Source organism: Panthera onca, chromosome E2, assembly GCF_046562875.1.
Source record: "Panthera onca isolate mPanOnc1 chromosome E2, mPanOnc1 haplotype 2, whole genome shotgun sequence".
Taxonomy (NCBI): domain Eukaryota; kingdom Metazoa; phylum Chordata; class Mammalia; order Carnivora; family Felidae; genus Panthera; species Panthera onca.
The window spans coordinates 7,596,213-7,613,998 of NC_138353.1; the positions used below are offsets into that span (position 1 = coordinate 7,596,213).

Genomic DNA, 17,786 nt, shown 5'->3' on the forward strand with positions numbered 1-17,786 from the left:
CCTGCTGTGTGCCGCTCCTGCGCATACACTGCCATGGCTTGCTTCACTGCCTCTGTTCTTCCTTCTCTCTTCCTCTCTGCTCCCTTCCCTCCTCCTGGCTGCTTGTCTGCTCATTACCAAGGAGGGGAATGGGCAGTTATTAAGTACCTACTGTGTGCCCGCTGTTCTACATACACCGTCTCCTTCCCTCACAACTTCTCCTGTTTATTCTCTCCGCTGGAGCCTACGCTTCCCTGTCTTCTTTCTCCTGGGAAAAGAACTATCACTTAATAAGCACCTACTGTATGCCCAGCAATTTCCACCAATGACTCTCTCTCTCCTTAGGCTGTCTTTCCTCCCGTTTTCTGCTATGATGGTCTCTTCCCCTTCTTTCTGACTTGTTTCCTCTCTCCTGGAGACAGGAATGGGCATTTCGAGCACCTACCGTGTGCCAGGCTCTTTACAAGCACAGCCTCCCCTGCTCACTACCTCCTTCCCCTTCCCGTTCCCCTCCCCCTCTGCTGCCTCTTCGCTTCCTTCCTGCTCTCAGTGCTGCCGAGGACGGGACAGGGAAGGGGCACTGGTGGAGCACCAGCTGTGTGCCGGGTCATTCGCACACACTGACGCGGCTCCTTCCACCTTCTGCCCGCCCTGCCCCTTCCCCGCCCTGCCCCTCCGCTGGCTTCCTGTCTTTCTCTTGTTCTTCCTTCTCAGTAGCGGGAGCATTTCCAGGCAGAAGGGATCTCGGGGGGGGGGGGGGGGGGGGGGGGGGGGGCCTCCGGGGGGTCTGTCACCACCGCTGCAGAAGCGCAGGCCACGGTGACAGCGAATCCGGGCTCCAGTTTGATTCCTTCATTACAGAAAAGAGCGGATGTGGGTAATGGCCAGTCTCCGGTGTCGGGGAGCGGACCGAATGAAGGCTGAGAGAGACGGCAAGAGAGAAAGTGCTAGAAGGGAACAAGGGAGGCAGCGGGTGCCCAGTGCAGGAGGCGCCTTACTACCTCCCCCCTCCCCCACCCCCAGCCGATGGCCACACCGAAAACGGAAGGGGAAGGGGGCTTTCCTCCCTCCCTCCCCTCCCCCTGCTCGCTCCCGTGTCCGCCCCACCCCCGCCCGCCAGCCCGCCTCGGTCAGACCCCCTGACCGGCTGCCTCGCGTCTCTCTCACCCCCTCTCGCTCTCTCGTCTCTCTCTGTGACTTCCGCTCTCAGACTTTGTCTCTCTCACGTTCTCTCTTTCTCTGACCCAGTCTCTCTGTCTCTCTCAGACTCTCTCCGACTCTGTCTCTCAGAATCTCTCTGTCTCTCTTTGAATCTCTCTCTGACCCGGTCTCTCTCTCCGTCCCTCTCTTTGTCCCTCTTTCGCTGTCCCAGACTCTCTGGCTGAAACTCTCTCTCTCCTTCAGACTGTGTCTCTCTCAGACTCTTGGACTCTCTGACTTTGTCTCCCTCCCTCCGTCTTTGACCCTTTCTGACTCTCCCTCTCTCTCTGACTCTCTCACACTTTGTCTCTCTCACAGTCTGTCTCTTTCAGACTCTCTAGGACTCGGTGTCTCTCAGACTATCTCTCTGTCTCTCTCAGACCGTCTCTTAGACTCTCTCAGACCGTGTCTCTCTCAGTCTCTCTTCTAGACTCTCTAGGACTTTGTCTCTCAGACTCTCTCAGACTGTCTCTCTCCCTGCCTCTCTCTCAGACTCTTTTAGGTTCTCCCTCAGGCTCTTGTCTCCCTGACCGCCCCCGCCCCTCTCTGTCTCTCAGACTATCTCTCTCTTTCTCAGACCGTCTCTTAGACTCTCTCAGACCTTGTCTCTCAGTCCCTCTTGTAGACTCTCTAGGACTTTGTCTCTCAGACTCTCTCTGACTCTCTCAGAGTGTCTCCCTCAGATTCTCTCTCTCAGACTTTCTCTCAGACTCTTCCCTCAGACTCTTGTCTCTCTGACCCCCCCCCCCCCGTCTCTCAGACTATCTCTCTCTCTCTCACACTGTCTCTCATTCAGATTCTCTCTCAGACTCAGTCTGACTCTCAGACTCAGTCTCTCTCTCTGACTTTCTCTCAGACTCTCTCCCTGCCCTCTCTCAGACTCTTTTAGGTCCTCCCTCAGACTCTCTTCTCTTTCTCTCCCTCTCTCTCTCTCTGTGTGTCTCTCAGACTTTGTCTCTCTCAGAGTCTCTTTCAGACTATGACTCGGTGTCTCTCAGACTGTCTCTGTCTCCCTGCCTCTCTCAGACTCTTTTAGATTCTCCCTCAGACTCTTGTCTCTCTGACCTCCCCCGCCCCCCCGTCTCTCAGAGTATCTCTCTCTCTCTCTCTCTCTCTCTCTCTCGGACTCTCTCAGACTTTGTCTCTCTCAGAGTCTCTCTCTTTCAGACTCTCTATGACTCGGTGTCTCTCAGACTGTCTCTCTGACTGTCTCTGTCTCCCTCAGATTCTCTCTCTCAGACTCTCCGTCTCTCCCTGTCTCTCTCTCAGACGCTCTCAGACTTTGTCTCTCTCAGAGTCTCTCTCTTTCAGACTCTCTATGACTCGGTGTCTCTCAGACTGTCTCTTAGACTCTCTCTCTTAGACTCTCTCAGACCGTGTCTCTCTCAGTCTCTCTTCTAGACTCTCTAGGACTTTGTCTCTCAGACTCTCTCAGACTCTCTCAGACTGTCTCTCTCCCTGCCTCTCTCTCAGACTCTTTTAGGTCCTCCCTCAGACTCTCTTCTCTTTCTCTCCCTCTCTCTCTCTCTCTCTGTGTCTCTCAGACTCTCTCCCTCTCTCTCAGACTGTCTCTTAGACTCTTTCAGGCTGTCTCTGTCAGACGCTCTCAGACTTTGTCCCTCTCAGAGTTTCTCTCTTTCAGACTCTCCAGGACTCTGTCTCTCTCAGACTCTCTCGCACTTTGTCTCTCAGACTGTCTCCCTCAGATCCTCTCTCCCTGCCTCTCTCTGACTCTTTTAGGTTCTCCCTCAGACTCTTGTCTCTCTGACCCCCCCCCCGTCTCTCAGACTATCTCTCTCTCTCTCACACTGTCTCTCATTCAGATTCTCTGTCAGACTCAGTCGCTGTCTCTCAGACTATCTCTCTGTCTCTCTCTCTCAGACTCTCTCTCAAACTCTCTCAGATTTTGTCTCTCTCAGAGTCTCTCTCTTTCAGACTCTCTATGACTCACTGTCTCTCAGACTGTCTCTGTCTCTCTGAGTCTCTCACGCCGTCTCTCTCTCATTCAGATTCTCTGTCAGACTCAGTCGCTCTCTCTCAGACTCTCTCTCGAACTCTCTCAGACTGTGTCTCTCTCACAGTCTGTCTCTTTCAGACTCTATGACTCGGTGTCTCTCAGTCTGACTCTCGGACTCAGTCGCTGTCTCTCAGACTACCTCTCTGTCTCTCTCTCAGACTGTCTCTTAGACTCTCTAGGACTCGGTGTCTCTCAGACTCTCTCCCTCCCTGTCTCCCTCTCTGATTCTCTCTCTCCGACTTTGTCTCTCTCAGACTCTCCGTCAGACTCTCGGACCTTGTCTCTCAGACCCTCTCAGATTCTCTCTCTCTCTCTCTCTGACTCTCAGGCTTTGTCTCTCTCGACTCAGACTCTCTGACTCTGTCTCTTTCTCTCTGACTCTCTCACACTCTGTCTCTCAGACTCTCTCGGACTGGCTCCCTCAGGTTCTCTCTCAGACCCTCCGTCTCTCTCCCTGCCTCTCCCTCAGACTCTCTTCCCTCTCCGACCCTCTCTCTCTCCGTCTGACTCGCAGACTCTTTCTGACTCTCTCTCTCACTCTGTCTCTCACACCATCTCAGGCGTTCTCTCTCTCAGAGACAGAGTCTCTGTCTCTGATTCCCTGTCTCAGGAAGTCTCCTTCTTCGTCCTTTTTTCTCACCCGCTCCCCTGTCCCCACCCGCTTGGTCTCCGCATCATCTCTGACCCGCTCTCCTCCTCACACCACCTTCTAGTTGCTTCTGCGCACACCGTCTTGATGGAGTCTGGCTTCTCCTCCTCCTCCCCCCCCCTTGCCCCTCCTCCCTCTCCCCCTCTCCCCCTCCCCCTTTCCCCCTCTTCCTCCTCCTCCCCCTTTCCTTCCCCCTCCTCCCCCTCCCCCTCCTCCCTCTCCTCCTCTCCCTCCTCCCTCTCCCCCTCTCCCTCCTCCCCCTTTCCTTCCCCCTCTTCCTCCTCCTCCCCCTTTCCTTCCCCCTCTTCCTCCTCCTCCCCCTTTCCTTCCCCCTCCTCCCCCTCCCCCTCTCCCTCTCCCTCCTCCCCCTTTCCTTCCCCCTCTTCCTCCTCCTCCCCCCTTTCCTTCCCCCTCCTCCCTCTCCCCCTCCTCTTCCCCCTCCTCCCTCTCCTCCTCTTCCTCCTCTTTCCCCCTCCTCCTCCTTGTCTCCTTCCCCCTCCTCCCTCCCCCCCTTTCCCCCTCCTCCCTCTCCTCCTCTTCCTCTCCCTCCCCCCTCCTCCTCCTCTGCCTCCCCCTCTCCCTTCCGTCCCCAGCTGGGCCTCCCCCCACACCCCCACGCAGGTTTTCTTTATTCCTCTCATCGTGCTCCTCAGAGTTACTCTTTATGTCACACACACCCCTCCCCCAATTCTGAACCGAAGCTCCTGTCCTTCTTCACCCTCCCCCACCCAACCCCACCCCGGCTGGCTCCCTGCCCCTCGGCTCTCACCCTCTCCGGAAGCTTCTCTCCTTCCCCCAGGACTTCAAGCCCACCCCATACCCTCCTCCCCCGCCGCGCTTCACTCCGCCCCCTCGTCTACCCCCTCCCTTTGCCCTCCAGGCGGTGGCGACGGGGACAGAGGTGGCATCCACACAGCAGCGCCCAGGACCGGAGGGGCCGCTCTGGGGGCCCCGTGTGGCAGGTCCCCCACTTCCCTCCGCTTCTCTGCGCGCCTCTCCTCTTCCTCTACTCCTGTCTCCTTCGCTTCCAGCTTCTTTTCCTTGTATCTGCTTCTCACGCCAACCTCCCGTTCTTCGGGTTGTGCTCGGGGAGCACTGTCCTGCTTTCCACCTGCCAGTCCCTGCTCCCCTCCCCGTCTCCCGGCTTCGGGCCCTCTCTCACACGCCGATTCTGTCCCCCCACCGTCCCTCCATGGGGTCTCCTATCCCCGCCCCCCCTTTCTGTCCACACTCTCGCTCGGCTTTTCACTGTACCTTCTTTTCAAGGACTTTTTACTCCTCTTTCTGCTCCGTCTCCCCCCCCCACCCCCCCCCCCCCGGGGCCCGGGTCCTCCGCCCTTGCGTCTCTACCCCTCCACGCCCTCCCCCCAACATTTTCCTTCTCCATTTCTCCCCTGGTGTCGTCCCCGAGGGTCTCCCTCATCCCGTCGCGTCCGTCGGTCTCTCGGCCCCACATCTGCCCCTCCCCCCAGGTCCCCGGCCGCGCCCCCGGCCCCCTGCCGCCTCCGACAGCGGGGAGGCCCCCCGCCGGGTTCCCCCACGAGCTGGTGACACCCGTCTCCTGCCCCCGAACAGACAGCCCCGTGGTTTGGGTGTCCCATTTCGCGACAGTCAGGTCACGTCCCGGGACCGCCAGCCCGCCGGTCTCCAGCTCCTCGCGCGCCCGGGGCCGGGAGACACTGCCGGCGACCCGGAAGGGCCCCGTCTCTCAGGAGGCGACACAGCCTCCCTTGCCTCTTCTCTGGCTCCGGCTCTGTCGTTCCTTCGGCCCCCTTCATCACCCGGCTCCTTCCGCACGCCGTGGGCTCCGGCTGTCGGTGTTCCCGGCTGTCACTTCTTCGTCTCCTGTGACACTTCTTCCGTGACAGAAGCGCCCGCGGCGTGGCGGCCGGGCGCCGAGGAGGGAGAGGCGTCTCCGCAGCGGGGTGTGACCTCGCTCTCCGGTCGCCTTTCCTCGGCCGGCCCCCCACCCCCACCCCCCGCCCACCCGACCCCGGCCCCGGCCTCGGCTTCGGGGAGTGCGCGTGCCTGCCCCTGCCAGTCTGCGCGCGCGCGCGCGCCTATCGGGGCCGGCCCGTGCGCGCGCACGCGCCTGTCTGTGTGCGCGCGCCTGTGCCTCTGCGTCCGCGCGCGTCTACCTGTGCGCGTGCGCGCCCCGGCCCCTGCGGGGGGGCCCCCTCCCCCCGCCAGTGTTTCCGACCCCGCTCCCTCCCCCATCCCTTCCCCTCCCCCTCTCGCTCCCCAGCCGCCCCTCACTGCCCCCCTCACTCTTCTCAGCGCGGCTTGTGCTCTCTCCTCCCCATCCTTTTTCTTCCACTCCCTCCTCTCTCACCTCCCCACCCCCTCCGGGGCTCCACGTGCGCCTGGCACTCCCCGCCCCTCGCTCACACCCCTCCTTTCTCGGCCTCTCTCCTCCTCCGCCCCGCTCCATCCCGCCTGCTCGCCCGCTCGCTCGCTCTCCACACTCGGGTCCCCCTTGTTCTTGTCTCAGTTCCCGTCCGCTCTCCCCCCTTCCTCTGCCTGCTCTCCTCCCTGTCCTGCCCCGCCTTGGCCTTCTCATCGCGGCCCTGGCCGAGCTCTCCCTCCTTCTCTGTCGCTGTCCCCGTTCCTCCCCGTCCCCTTCCGCTCTCCCCGCCCTGCGTCTCTGCCTTCTTACCCCGTCTGGCCTCGCGGCTCCCGGTTCGCTCCTCCGCTCCGCACCCTCCCCTGCTCTCCCGGACCGTCTTCTGCCTCCGCCCGTCTTCTCCCGTGCGTTCCCTTCCACTTCCGACTCTCTCCCTTCACCTCTCTCCCTCCTTCTCCTTCCCCAGACGTCGTTCTCCCCGCCACCGTCTCCCCTCTCCGCCTCTCTCTCAGGGCCTCCCCCCAGCCTGTCTTCTCGGTCTCCCTTCCTCGTACCCCTCCTCATTTCGTGTGTTTCCCCCCTGCGCTTTCTCTTCCCTTCTTTCCTCCTGGCTCCCCTCTCCTGCTGGCTTCCATCCCTTCTCTCCCCACCCCTTCAATCTCGCTCCCTCTTTCCTTCTCTCTCTCTCCCCTCCCAGACTTCTCCCTCGCACTGGCCTCCTTTCCTCTGAGCCTTGTCTCCCGGGAGGCCCCTCCACGCCCAGCCCCCCGCAGGGGCCTGAGCTCCTCTCCCGTCTCCCTGCCTGAAGTCTTGAGCTGACATCCACCTGGGGATCGGTGCCGCGTTCGTGGCAAGAGGCTGGACGGCCCGAAGCAGGGCTGCGAAGCCTGCGGCCCCCCGAGGTGCAAGGGCATGTGTGACACCCTTTCTCTCTCTCTTTTCTGTCTGTCCTGGACCCTGGACACTGCCCGGAGGAAGGAGGCCTGGCCCTGGCCCAGGAAGGAGGAAACGAGGAGCTGGCTCAGAGACCGGGAGTGAGTTGCCTGGAGACCACAGCATGTAAGTGGCAGGGCAGGGACTGGCTGGGCCACCCTGCTCCTTCCCCACTCTGCTGATCCCTGGTGGGCTTGGTGAGCATGGTGGGAAGGAGGCTGCCTCCTTTCTGCCCCGTTCCCCTCCCCAACCCCCCACAGTCCTCTCTTCCTCAGGCGACATGGAGCGTGGGAGGACCTCACCCGACTCCCATTTCACGGATGAGAACATAGGCACCGGTGTTCCCGAAGATCAGCATCTGCTAGGACAGAGGCTTCGTGGGGACGCCGGCCTTCCCAAAGGGCCAACAGCACCCCCTGCAGGGCACTTCTCTTCGTGGAGAGGGGCCACGTGGGCCCGACCTCCCCAGAGTATCCGGCGGAGTATCCTATGGGCCTGGGAGGTATTCTCTGGCGGCGCGAAACCTTTTATCGCCGCCTACTGATAAAGGACGGAACTGCAACCCGGCTGGATTAGGCACCGGGAATGGCCGCGAAGAACACAAAAACAAAAAAGCCCTGCAGGGACTGGAACGCTTGGGGGGAGGGGTGGGTGGGAGGAGAGCTGTTGGTGGGGGGAGGGGAGACGGGAAATTTGCAAAATTCTGTAAAAATGTGAAAATTTTTGCTCCTGGTCAATATGGAAACATCATACCCAGCAAGCTCTTTGGTTTTCAACTGAAACCTCCACCCTTCACGTTTTCAAGTCATTCCATGGGTGGGTTCTTTCCGCGTTGCCATGGAAATACAAGCATGACTCTTCCCGGAGAAACAAAGGAAAGTTGCTTGGCGGCCTGTTTCTAGGAATTGGGCCACGTTGAGTTTTCCCCTGTAAGGACACCATTGTGTCCTGCTGAGATGGAAGGTGGGTGCCAGCAAAGGAGAATGACTGACAGCTAGAGATGCCCCAGTAAGCGGCCGATGCTCACTGGGTTAAATAATGGAGGCTACAGAACTGTTTCCCAAAGTACCTGCTACAAGGCATAATTTGCCATAGGAGAGTCTTTAAAATACTTAAATTATTAGCCTTATAGATTTTATTTCTTTTTAATGTTTTTATTTATTTTTGAGAGAGACCGAGCACCAGCGGGGGGAGGGGCAGAAAGAAAAGGAGGCACAGAATCCGAAGCAGGCTCCAGGCTCTGAGCTGTCAGCACAGGGCCCAACGTGGGGCTCGAACCCACGCCCAGCAAGATCATGACCTGAGCCAAAGTCAGATGCTTAACAGACTGAGCCACCCAGGCGCCCCAGCCTTACAGATTTCAAGAGTGCCTGTCCTACAACGCTGTCCTAAGTGTATCTAAATGACAATATGAAACCCTGGAGTGGGAAAGGGGTTTCCTACACGCCAGGGAGCAGGTAACATCTTGGGGGGCAAAGAGGGGCATCCAGAGGGCGAGGCAGGAAACCCAGGAGGGAGGCAACCCCTCTATTGAGCACTTACGTAGCAGGTGCCCTCCCATCTCAGACCAGAGGACAGGAGGCCAGAGGAGGGAGAGAGGGGGCTCCTCAGGGGCAGAGAGAGAGGGGGAGGACAGAATGGGGTTGAGGCTATGAGGGGGTGGAGGGTGCCTCCGGCCTGGCCGGTGGTATTTGAGGGACTCACCTGTTAGGGCTGGGGGGTGCTCATCAATGAGGCTGAAAAGGAGGAATAGAACAAAAGCTACTGGGCCTCAAAGGCAAGGCAGAGGCCCTGGGACTTTGTCCCGAGGGTGCTGGGGAGCCGCGGAGAGGCTAAGAGCGGGGGAGAAGCGAGGACAGCCCTGGTGTCAGAAATCCCCTCATGAGGCCAGGGAGGAGGCGGCCAGGGCTGGGGCCATGGGGACAGAGAAGGGGTGAGGCAGGGAGGAACAGCAGAGTAGGGCACAGCAGCGCTCTGGTCTGTGAGGTCAGGTAGGTGGCGGCACCGCACGCCTGCGTACGGATTCCTGCAGGAGCTCTGACTGGGGGCAGACAGGTGGCGGTGACTCTCAGAGGTCCCCGAGAGGACACTCTGGGTCTGGAGACCAGGAAGGGGGTCTGAACTGGAGGTGGGCTTGAGGACAGTCAGCAAGAAGAGCTCCAGTGTGACAGGGAGGAGGTGGCTGAGACCGCCCCCGGCGAGTCCCCACCTGGGAGCGTGTCCTGCGGACACGCGTGCATGTGCCCAAAATGAGGCAGGCACGTGGGGATTCCTGGAGTGCTGCGTGAAACCACCCAAAGGTCCATCCACGAGGGGCCCGTGAACTCAACCCCAAGCCAGCCATGCACTCTGCATCCAAGATGGAAACCTCTCTGGTTTAAAGGGGAGGAAAACACTAGAGCAACACGCTTTGTAAGACGATTTACATACACATTCGCGTGGTTACGTAGAGAGTATCTCCAAAGCAGTGCACAGGAGACCGAAGATGCGGGCGGCCCCCCAGGAAGGGGAACGGGTACCAACCAGGCTGGGGTGAGCGCAAGGCCCTTTGCTTTGGATCCTATGGTATCTTTTGAGTTCTGGGCTCTATCCCGGATACCCTGATAAGATGAAATAGTAAATGAACTCTCCGGGGACAAGCAAGAATTAGGAAAGTTTAACGTGGACAGAACCCCAAGGAGCCTAAACTGGCTCAGACGTTGACTGGAATATACCACAGATTAACTCTGCTGGCTCCAGAGTGATCAAAAAACCCCTAGAGAAAAAGAAAGTAATCAGATCGATGAAGATCTCAATCTCAATCCACTAAAAAGTTACAAAATGGGGGGCGCTTGAGTGGCTCAGTCGGCTAAGCATCCGACTTCGGCTCAGGCATTATCTCACGGTTCACAAGTTCGAGTCCCGCGTCTGGCTGTGTGCTGACAGCTCAGAGCCTGCAGCCTGCTTCAGACTCTGTGTCTCCTTCTCTCTCTGCCCTGCTCCTGCTCGTACCCTGTCTCTCAAAAATAAATAAAACATTTTTAAAAATTACAAAATGGTCCAACAAACGCCTGGGGCAAGAATGCACCTGCAAATGAGACAAAGGGTTAAGGACTCGGAGTCTGAACCCGTCCAAGAAAGCACCAGTAAACACTACCAGGGCAATCTTAGAGGTCATATGAAACACAGACAGGAGAAACATGAGACATGCTGGCACATGCTGGTGGAGAAAGAAATGCCAGGTTAGAATAACTCAGGGACACTGCCCTATGTATTAAAAGCCACAAGGGCGCCTGGGTGGTTCCATCGGTTAAGCGCCGACTTTGGCTCAGGTCACGATCTCACGGTTTGTCAGTTCGAGCCCCGCATTGGGCTCTGTGCTGACAGCTCAGAGCCTGGAGCCTGCTTCGGATTCTGTGTCTCCCTCTCTCTGCCCTTCCCGCGCTCATGCTCTCTCTCTCAAAAATAAACGTACATTAAAAACAATTTTTTTATATATTAAAAGCCACAAAAGGGGCACCTGGGTAGCTCAGTCGGTTAAGCGTCAGACCTCAGCTCAGGCCATGACCTCGTGGCTCCTGAGTCTGAGCCCCACATTGGGCTCTCTGTCGTCAGACATTTTTTTAGTGTTTTTAAATAAACATCTCTCTCTGCCCCTACCCCTGCTCTCTCTCAAAAATAAATAAACATTAAAAAAAAAATCTTTTTTAAAAAGAGCATTTGGGGGGAACAACCGCCCACCACACCCCTTTTATGTCATTTCGCCAGCAGAGCCACACGAGTGCGTCCCCTTTCCATAAAAGTGTCTCCGATCTGCCGTAGAGATTCCACTTTTAGTTCTGAGTCCCCGGGAAAAGAATTCAAACTCGCCAAAGAGAGCCTGGATAACACTGCTATTTATTAACCACACTGAGCAGGAAGCTGCATGTGGAACATTTGGGGAACAGTTGAATCAACAGCCATACGACACCGTGGAGCGTCGCACAGCCATTACGGCGGCCCCGCGAGCCATTCGTGTGGGTTTCGGAATAATAACGTACAGTGAACGGCGGAAATTCAGTAAAGCCTGGGCACTGGGATTTCCTTGGAACCAAATCGACGGTTGCATTCGGCTGCTGAGTTGTTTTTTAAAACTCGGATGTATTTCAATATACTTTTGAATGTTTTTAAATAGACAAAGGGAGGGGGTGATCAACAGCAAAGCCAGGCAGTGGCCTCCCAGTGCCCAGACAGGGAAGACATTCCGGACAGGGAAACGGGTTCTATTTACATCATCCGGCCCTCGACTCCACTAAGTATTAGTTTTGTTTTCACTTCTAACATAATTTCTTCATGCCCCAAAGCTTACCGAAGGCCTGGCATCCTGACAAAGCAGCCTAAACTGCTCAGGGCCATGGGCAGATAAAGGCCGGGGGAGGATCCCAAGGCGGGGCTGCTGGGAGGACCAAGGCGGGGCTGCTGGGAGGAACGGAGCCTGGGGGGGGGGGGGGGGGGCCGCTGGGGAGGGGACCCCTGGCCAGCCCACACCTGCTCTGCGCCAGGCCCCTCAGGGCAGACAGGTGGGAAGCACATGGCCCAATCCAGTGTCAGACAAGTTAGGGGGACCATCTAGCCCAGCCTGGGACAGGCAGGACGAGAAGACTACGAACAAAGGCACAGAGGCTGGAGAGAACTCGGCATGTTCCCAAACTGTGAGGCTCGGGGCGGAAACGGGGGGACAAACACAAGGTCAGAGCTGGCCCAGAAGCTCAAGCTGCACGCTGTGGGCACGGGAAGCCTTTGCGGCTGCAGAGGGGCCACAGGGGAAGGCGGAGTGCACCAGAAGGTAGCCCCCAGCCACAGAAACAGCAAGGACCAGAGGGAAAGGACTCCTGGGGAGGGGACGTCCTCCCATCCTCACGGGACGGACACGGGATGGGCTGGCAAATCCTTCGGACAACCAAGGACACGGGCACTCTGGGCAAGAAGGAAGTTGCCTGGATGACAGAGGACCAGGGTGCTGACAGGCCCCTCAGCGGCCACTGCCCCCACCACCACCCCCGCCGCCGCCCCCTCCCTGGCCCCCGGCGTCCGGCGCTCCTGACATCATGAGGAACAGGACGACGGGAATGATGTACATCCACTGTGGGCCAGAAAGGATGACAGACAGACAGAGACACAGAAACAAGAGAATTGAGTATGAGCAGCATTCCCCCAGGGCAGGGAAGGTGGGGGCGCCGGAGTGAGGGGAGGCCACGTGAGGGAAGGGGGCCCGGGTCCCCTACATCACTACAGGTTGGGGGAGGGCAGATGGGGTGCAGGGAGGGTGGAGGCGGGAGGGGGCTCAGTCCTCACTCAGGCCTCCTGCGGCGGCGGCGTGGGCCCCGGGGCGGCAGGACGCAGGGCTGTGAGCAACACGGCCCCCCCGAGGATGAGGTGCCACTGGGGAGGGAGGGGGTACAGGTCAGGGCTAGGGGTGGCCATGGGGTCCTGTGGCCACTGGGGAGAGCAGAGCTGGGGCAGCGGGCCCTCGGCCTCTCTGTGCCTCAGTTTCCCCGCAGTTCAGCTGTCAGGCTGCCCTGAGGTCAGGACCTACTGGCAAACTAATGGAGGCCCCCTCACCGGCACCCTATTCAGGGCGGTAGGGCTTGGCATTCCCCACCCACAGTGGCCTCCGCCGTCCCCGCCCTGGCCTTGTGGGACGAGCCTTCCGCCCTCGGTGCCCTCAGTTCCTCCCACCCGCCCCAGCCCGGCAGCACAAGCCGGGTCCCTCTCCAGCTCCAGACCAGCCTCCTGCACACCAACACCCATAGCCCTGCCTCCCTGAAGTGCCCCTTCGCAAAGCCGCTGGCGTCCCAGCACCCACCTTCTCTTTTCCCGATCTTCCCATTCCGCTGAAATCCCTGCCTCCCGCCCTGTTAACACCGGCCCGGCTCAGGCCTCGTCCCAGGCTCCTCCCAGAACAGACCCCGGCCTGGCCACAGCCCTCCACACTGCACTTCCTGCGGACGGGCCTGTCTCTGCTCAAGACCAGCACCGCACCTGCCCCCAGCTTGAGGGGCCATCCCTGCTCCCCAGCACTGCCCGGCTCTGGGCCGGCCCATCTGCGGAGACCGGATGTCCCGTGACCGCTGCCAGGAGCAGACACAGGCAGAGGCAGGGCGCACGGCTCCACGGTCCTCACCTGGTCCGGCCGGGCCTCGGGCTCAGCCCAGGTGCCAGGGGGACATGCCCAGAGGCAACAAGCGAGCCCCGTGCACAGGAGGCCTGGAGAATGAGGAACAGGCCAAGGGCCACAGGGGAGAGAAGGGCAGAGGGGGACTCAGGATGGGAGGGAGAGGGGCAGGCAGAGCTCCACTCACATATTTGGCGAAAAAGGACTTCTGTTCCTGGGGGTTCTTGGCCTTCTGGGCCTGTTCCATCTCCAGGCGCTCAATGAAGGCAGCTGTCTCAGGACTAGGGGCGGGCCAAGGAGGAGACAGGGTAAGGGGCTGGGCTCAGCCCACAAGGACACCGGCAGCAAAGGCGGCAGCAGGATGGAGACAATGCTGTCCATGCCGTGCCCTGCACCTGTACCCTGCGCACCCACACCCTGGGGCACCCGCACCCTGGGGTACCCACACTGTGGGGCACCCACATCCTGGAGCAACTGCACCCTGGGGCACCACACCCTGGAGCTCCCACATCCTGGAGCACCTACACCCTGCCGTCCTCACCCTGGGGCGGTGGCTGGTGGCTGTAGCTGCACAGAAGTGTTAAACAGCTCCAGGTCCACATCTTCTACTTCGTGGCCCCTGCAGCCCCCGGGGTGTGTCACCACCGACACACCCACCACGTTGCCAGCCACATCCACGTGCAGCGTCAGCTGGTCCGACAGGTGCGACTCCACCAGGGAGCACTAGGGGGGGCAGGGAGGGGAGGGTCGCCACCAGACCTTGCCCGCGCCAAGACCCCCGAGCCTCCAGCCCCTCTCACGGGGCCCAGAAAGATCTTTCAAAGCCCTTCGTGGTTCCCTCCACCCTCGGGCACAAGCCCAAGCGTGACAACTTCCCCATTAGGCCCTGTGCTGCCCCATCAAAGCGCCCACCACCGGGACTGTCCCCCTCCAGCCCAGGAGACCCTTGAGAGCAAGGCCAGGCCTGAGTCTTCCCTGTCCATAAACGCTGGGGCAACAAACGGTGGAAGCCAGGCTGGGGCAAGTGGGAGGAGCGAGGATGGTCCTCATCACTGACTCACCGCGGGGACAAAGGAGGAGACGTAGCCACCGGCTTCTGGGCCGTCAGGGGCCCCAGGGCGCTGAGGGACCCGGACACGGTATAAGCCATTCAAGGCCGCCACATCCTGCAGGGCAGAGGAGGGTGGCAGTGAGAGGGACAGCGCCTGGCCCCAGCCAGGCCGGGACTGCCATTGGGCCCGGGGGACCCTTCCCCAGTCTCGCTCAGCCAGCACTCCCCAATCCCTGACCCAGGAGTGACCCTCATACTGCTGGTGGGTGAGGCCCTGCTGGTGGGTGAGGCCAGGAGCCACTGGGCGCTCCACCTGGGGGAGAAACCACGTCAAGGGGAGTAGAACCCAGCCCACTGATGGAGTGAGTCCCAAGGACACTCTTCCCACACCTGGATCCAGCTGCCCCTTGGCCCACCCCATATGTGGACTCCCCAATCGCACGAGCAAGAAAGTCTCTTGGGAGGCAGCTGCGACAAACAATCACGTGGGCGCCATACAGGAAGGCTGGCGGCGGTGCACCATCTCCCACAGGGAGGGCACGTGCCTGCCCAGAATGAAACCTGCCGTCCCCAGCCTCCCTTGCCACCACTGCACCTGGCCAAAGGGACAGAATGGAAGCAGACTGTGGCAGCTTTTGTGAGCTTTCCCTAAAAGACGGCTATTCCCTCTGCCCCCCCACCCCCACCCTCTTCTCTTTCTCTGGCCTGCTGCACCTCCCTGCCCCATCTCTAGGGAGGACTGAGCCACGTCTGGAAGAAGCCCGGCCCTCGAGGAGGCCATGGAGCAGGCTACGGCAGAAATCACATTCTTGCGTTAACCTTCGGTTCTTACAGGAATCTTTTTCTCCTCCCAAGCAAATCTCCTCCTAGCTGACTGCAAAGCGTCTTGGTTGAATCTGGAAAGGCGAGAGGAGCTAACTATATTAAACTTGGGGGAACAGGATGTACTGGGTACAAGGAATGGTCCGGGCAGAGGCCCTGCAGCACGTGTCTCGTGCTCCAAGGCACACGTCCCCCGTATCCCAGCAGAGCCCCAGGTCCCCTCCTCACCCGGAGCCGGCCCCGCTCCTCCTCATTGAGCTGCCGCTGTGACAGGGACAAAGTGCCATCCTGCTGGTTCCAGAGCAGTGAGCCCCGCTTCCGAAAATGGGCACTGTCATCTGTGGGGAGTCAGGGCTCAGCGACCGCTTCAACCTTCAATCCTCGCAGTGACCAGGTTGCTTCTCCCTCCTGAGCGCCCCGCCCTCATCTTCCCACCTGCAACGTGGGGACACCCCCCACCAAGTCCTGCTCTCCTATCTCACAGGGCAGTCCACAGCAGACGTGTGAACACAACAGCTCCTAAGCCCTGCCTCTGCCTTGCCGGGCAGTCACCTGATCTCTCTGAGCCTCAGTTTTTTCACTATAAAATAGAGGGGCTTCCAACCGTTAGGCCATGTCGGAATCCATGGGGCTTTTCCGGGCAGATGCCAGGGACCGAGTCAGGAGGAGTGCAGAGGGTCCCAGGTTCAGTGTTTCAAACAAGTGTTCCAGAGTTTGGGACCTCAGACCTCCAGGCTGCACTGACATCTGTGCTCTGGGAATCTGAATGCCTGAATCCCAGTAGTTTAAGCTGGGCTGTAGAGCAGGTCCTGGCTCTGCCATTCACTTACAAAAGGACCTTATGCGATGCCCCTTTGAACCTCAGTTTCCCCTTCTGGAAAACGGGGCTATCCCTAACGCCCGCTGCGTTGCATGACTGCTGAGAGCACTTTTGAGTGAATACATGCAGAACATCTAGCCACGAATGCAGGGCACAAGGTGACTGGTCTGAAAAGTCTGCTCTGAGGTTATTACTGCTGCACTGGCCTTTCTGAAACTAGGATTTACTTTACAGGTGAGGGAGTATCCAAAGGTAGAGTTCTTACTCTCTCGTGCCCTCCCTGCCCCAACCTCCCCCAGAATAATCCAAACACACTCCTAGGGGAAAGCTGGTAGTAAATGGATGGCATGTCTCACACTGGGTGGCACCAGACCCACGTTGTTGACTTCACCTGGCACCAGGTAAGGGCCGAGACAAGGAACGTTGCTAGACTCACCGATCTCAAATGAGTGCTCCAGCAGCAGCCCCACGGTGCCACAGCCCTCACCCTCTCGACCTTCTGCCCCCGCCTGCAGGTGAGAGAGAGGTCCCCCGGTGAGGACAATCAGAGCCCTCAGCAGGGCAAGACCACGGACCCCGGGACAGATGCAGGCTGAGGAAGGAACCTTATTTTCATACTCTTTTCCAAACATTGACACTTGTCCACGATTCCACTGGGAACCGCCCCTTTCATGAAAATTCATGATCTGGACCGTCCCCAGAAAACTAGAGCCTGCAAACAAGCGTAACCTTGCTTCTAAGGCAACTATCTCCAGGTCACTTTCACACCTAGCATCATAAACATTCATGAGTTAAAGGATACCTGCGCTTGCTTCCCAACCTAATATTCAAGTGGCCCCTTTTTTGCCTTTAACAGCCACAATAGCCACCATGCCTCCGGAATTCCGACCCTTATCAAGTACATACAAGAGACCACGCCCTCTGGGGGGTGCCTGGCTGGCTCAGGGGATTAAGCCCTGGGGCTTCAGCTCGGGTCCGATCTCCTGGTTTGTGAGTTCCAGCCCCACATCCGGCTGGCGCTGATAGCTCGCTTCAGATCTTCTGTCTCCTCTCTCTCTGCACCTCCCGTGCTCGTTGTCTCTCTCTTTCGAAATAAATAAATTAAAAAAAAAAATATTCCACGCCATCCATTCCTCTAAATTCAAATGTCTCCTACCTTTGCACCCCCCACCTTACGCCCTTGCACCTACGCAGCCCTCACACCTTCGCAAACCCGTGTCCAGATTTTAATCCTGGAACTCAAGATCCCGCCCTTCTCATGCATATTCAGGAACAGGACTCCGGTCCAATCACTCCAGAGTCCTTCTAACGGTTTCGTTTTAGCCGCCCCTATGTCTGATTCGCCAAGATTCCACCCGAGCCACACCTCCTCCTGCATATTTAAGACTGCGGATCCCTAGTGGTGTTGAGCGTTAACTTGAGGTTCTGGCCCCAACGGCGAATCCTCGTTTTCAAACCACCCAAAGTCCAGGCACCAAGAGTCCATCCGAGGCCCGCCCACTCGTGTATGTTCACGAGCTAGAGCCTTCCTAACTATACTCTCACTTTCACCTCTAACTCTCTCCTGGCCCTGCAATGCCTCGTTCCCACCTTACCCGATGTAAACACCCGAGACCCAGGATTTCCGTCAGCCCCGCTCCCCGTCAGGGTTAATGAGCACTCACCCCCCGCAGAGCGGTCCCGGACCGGCAGCCGCTGCCCCGCGCGCGGCTGGGGGCTGCTGCCGCCATCAGCAGGAGCAGGAGCAGCCGACTAGCCACAGCGCCGGCCGCCGCCATTTTCACCCCTTCCCACCAGGCCAGGGGCGGGAGTGAGCCCGGCGCCTCCCATGCGCCTGC

The 17,786-nt window shown here is 59.0% G+C and overlaps 1 protein-coding gene across 2 annotated transcripts; it reads right to left on the reverse strand.

Annotated features, from left to right (window-relative positions):
- Positions 1-10,979: 10,979 nt before the first annotated feature.
- Positions 10,980-17,781, reverse strand: EMC10 (ER membrane protein complex subunit 10). 2 transcript variants are annotated; one of them, XM_060651818.3, is made up of 8 exons: positions 17,613-17,781; positions 16,385-16,457; positions 15,357-15,466; positions 14,317-14,421; positions 13,797-13,978; positions 13,443-13,536; positions 12,436-12,522; positions 12,127-12,223 (listed from the first exon to the last, which is right to left on the reverse strand). In XM_060651818.3, exons 1-7 carry the CDS (start codon positions 17,724-17,726, stop codon positions 12,436-12,438), a joined length of 765 nt encoding a protein of 254 aa, XP_060507801.3. In that variant the 5' UTR covers positions 17,727-17,781; the 3' UTR covers positions 12,127-12,223. The 2 variants fall into 2 exon arrangements, with proteins under 2 accessions (XP_060507800.3, XP_060507801.3); XM_060651817.3 differs by lacking the exon at positions 12,436-12,522 and having other exon boundaries at positions 10,980-12,223.
- Between the last annotated feature and the right edge of the window lie 5 nt (positions 17,782-17,786).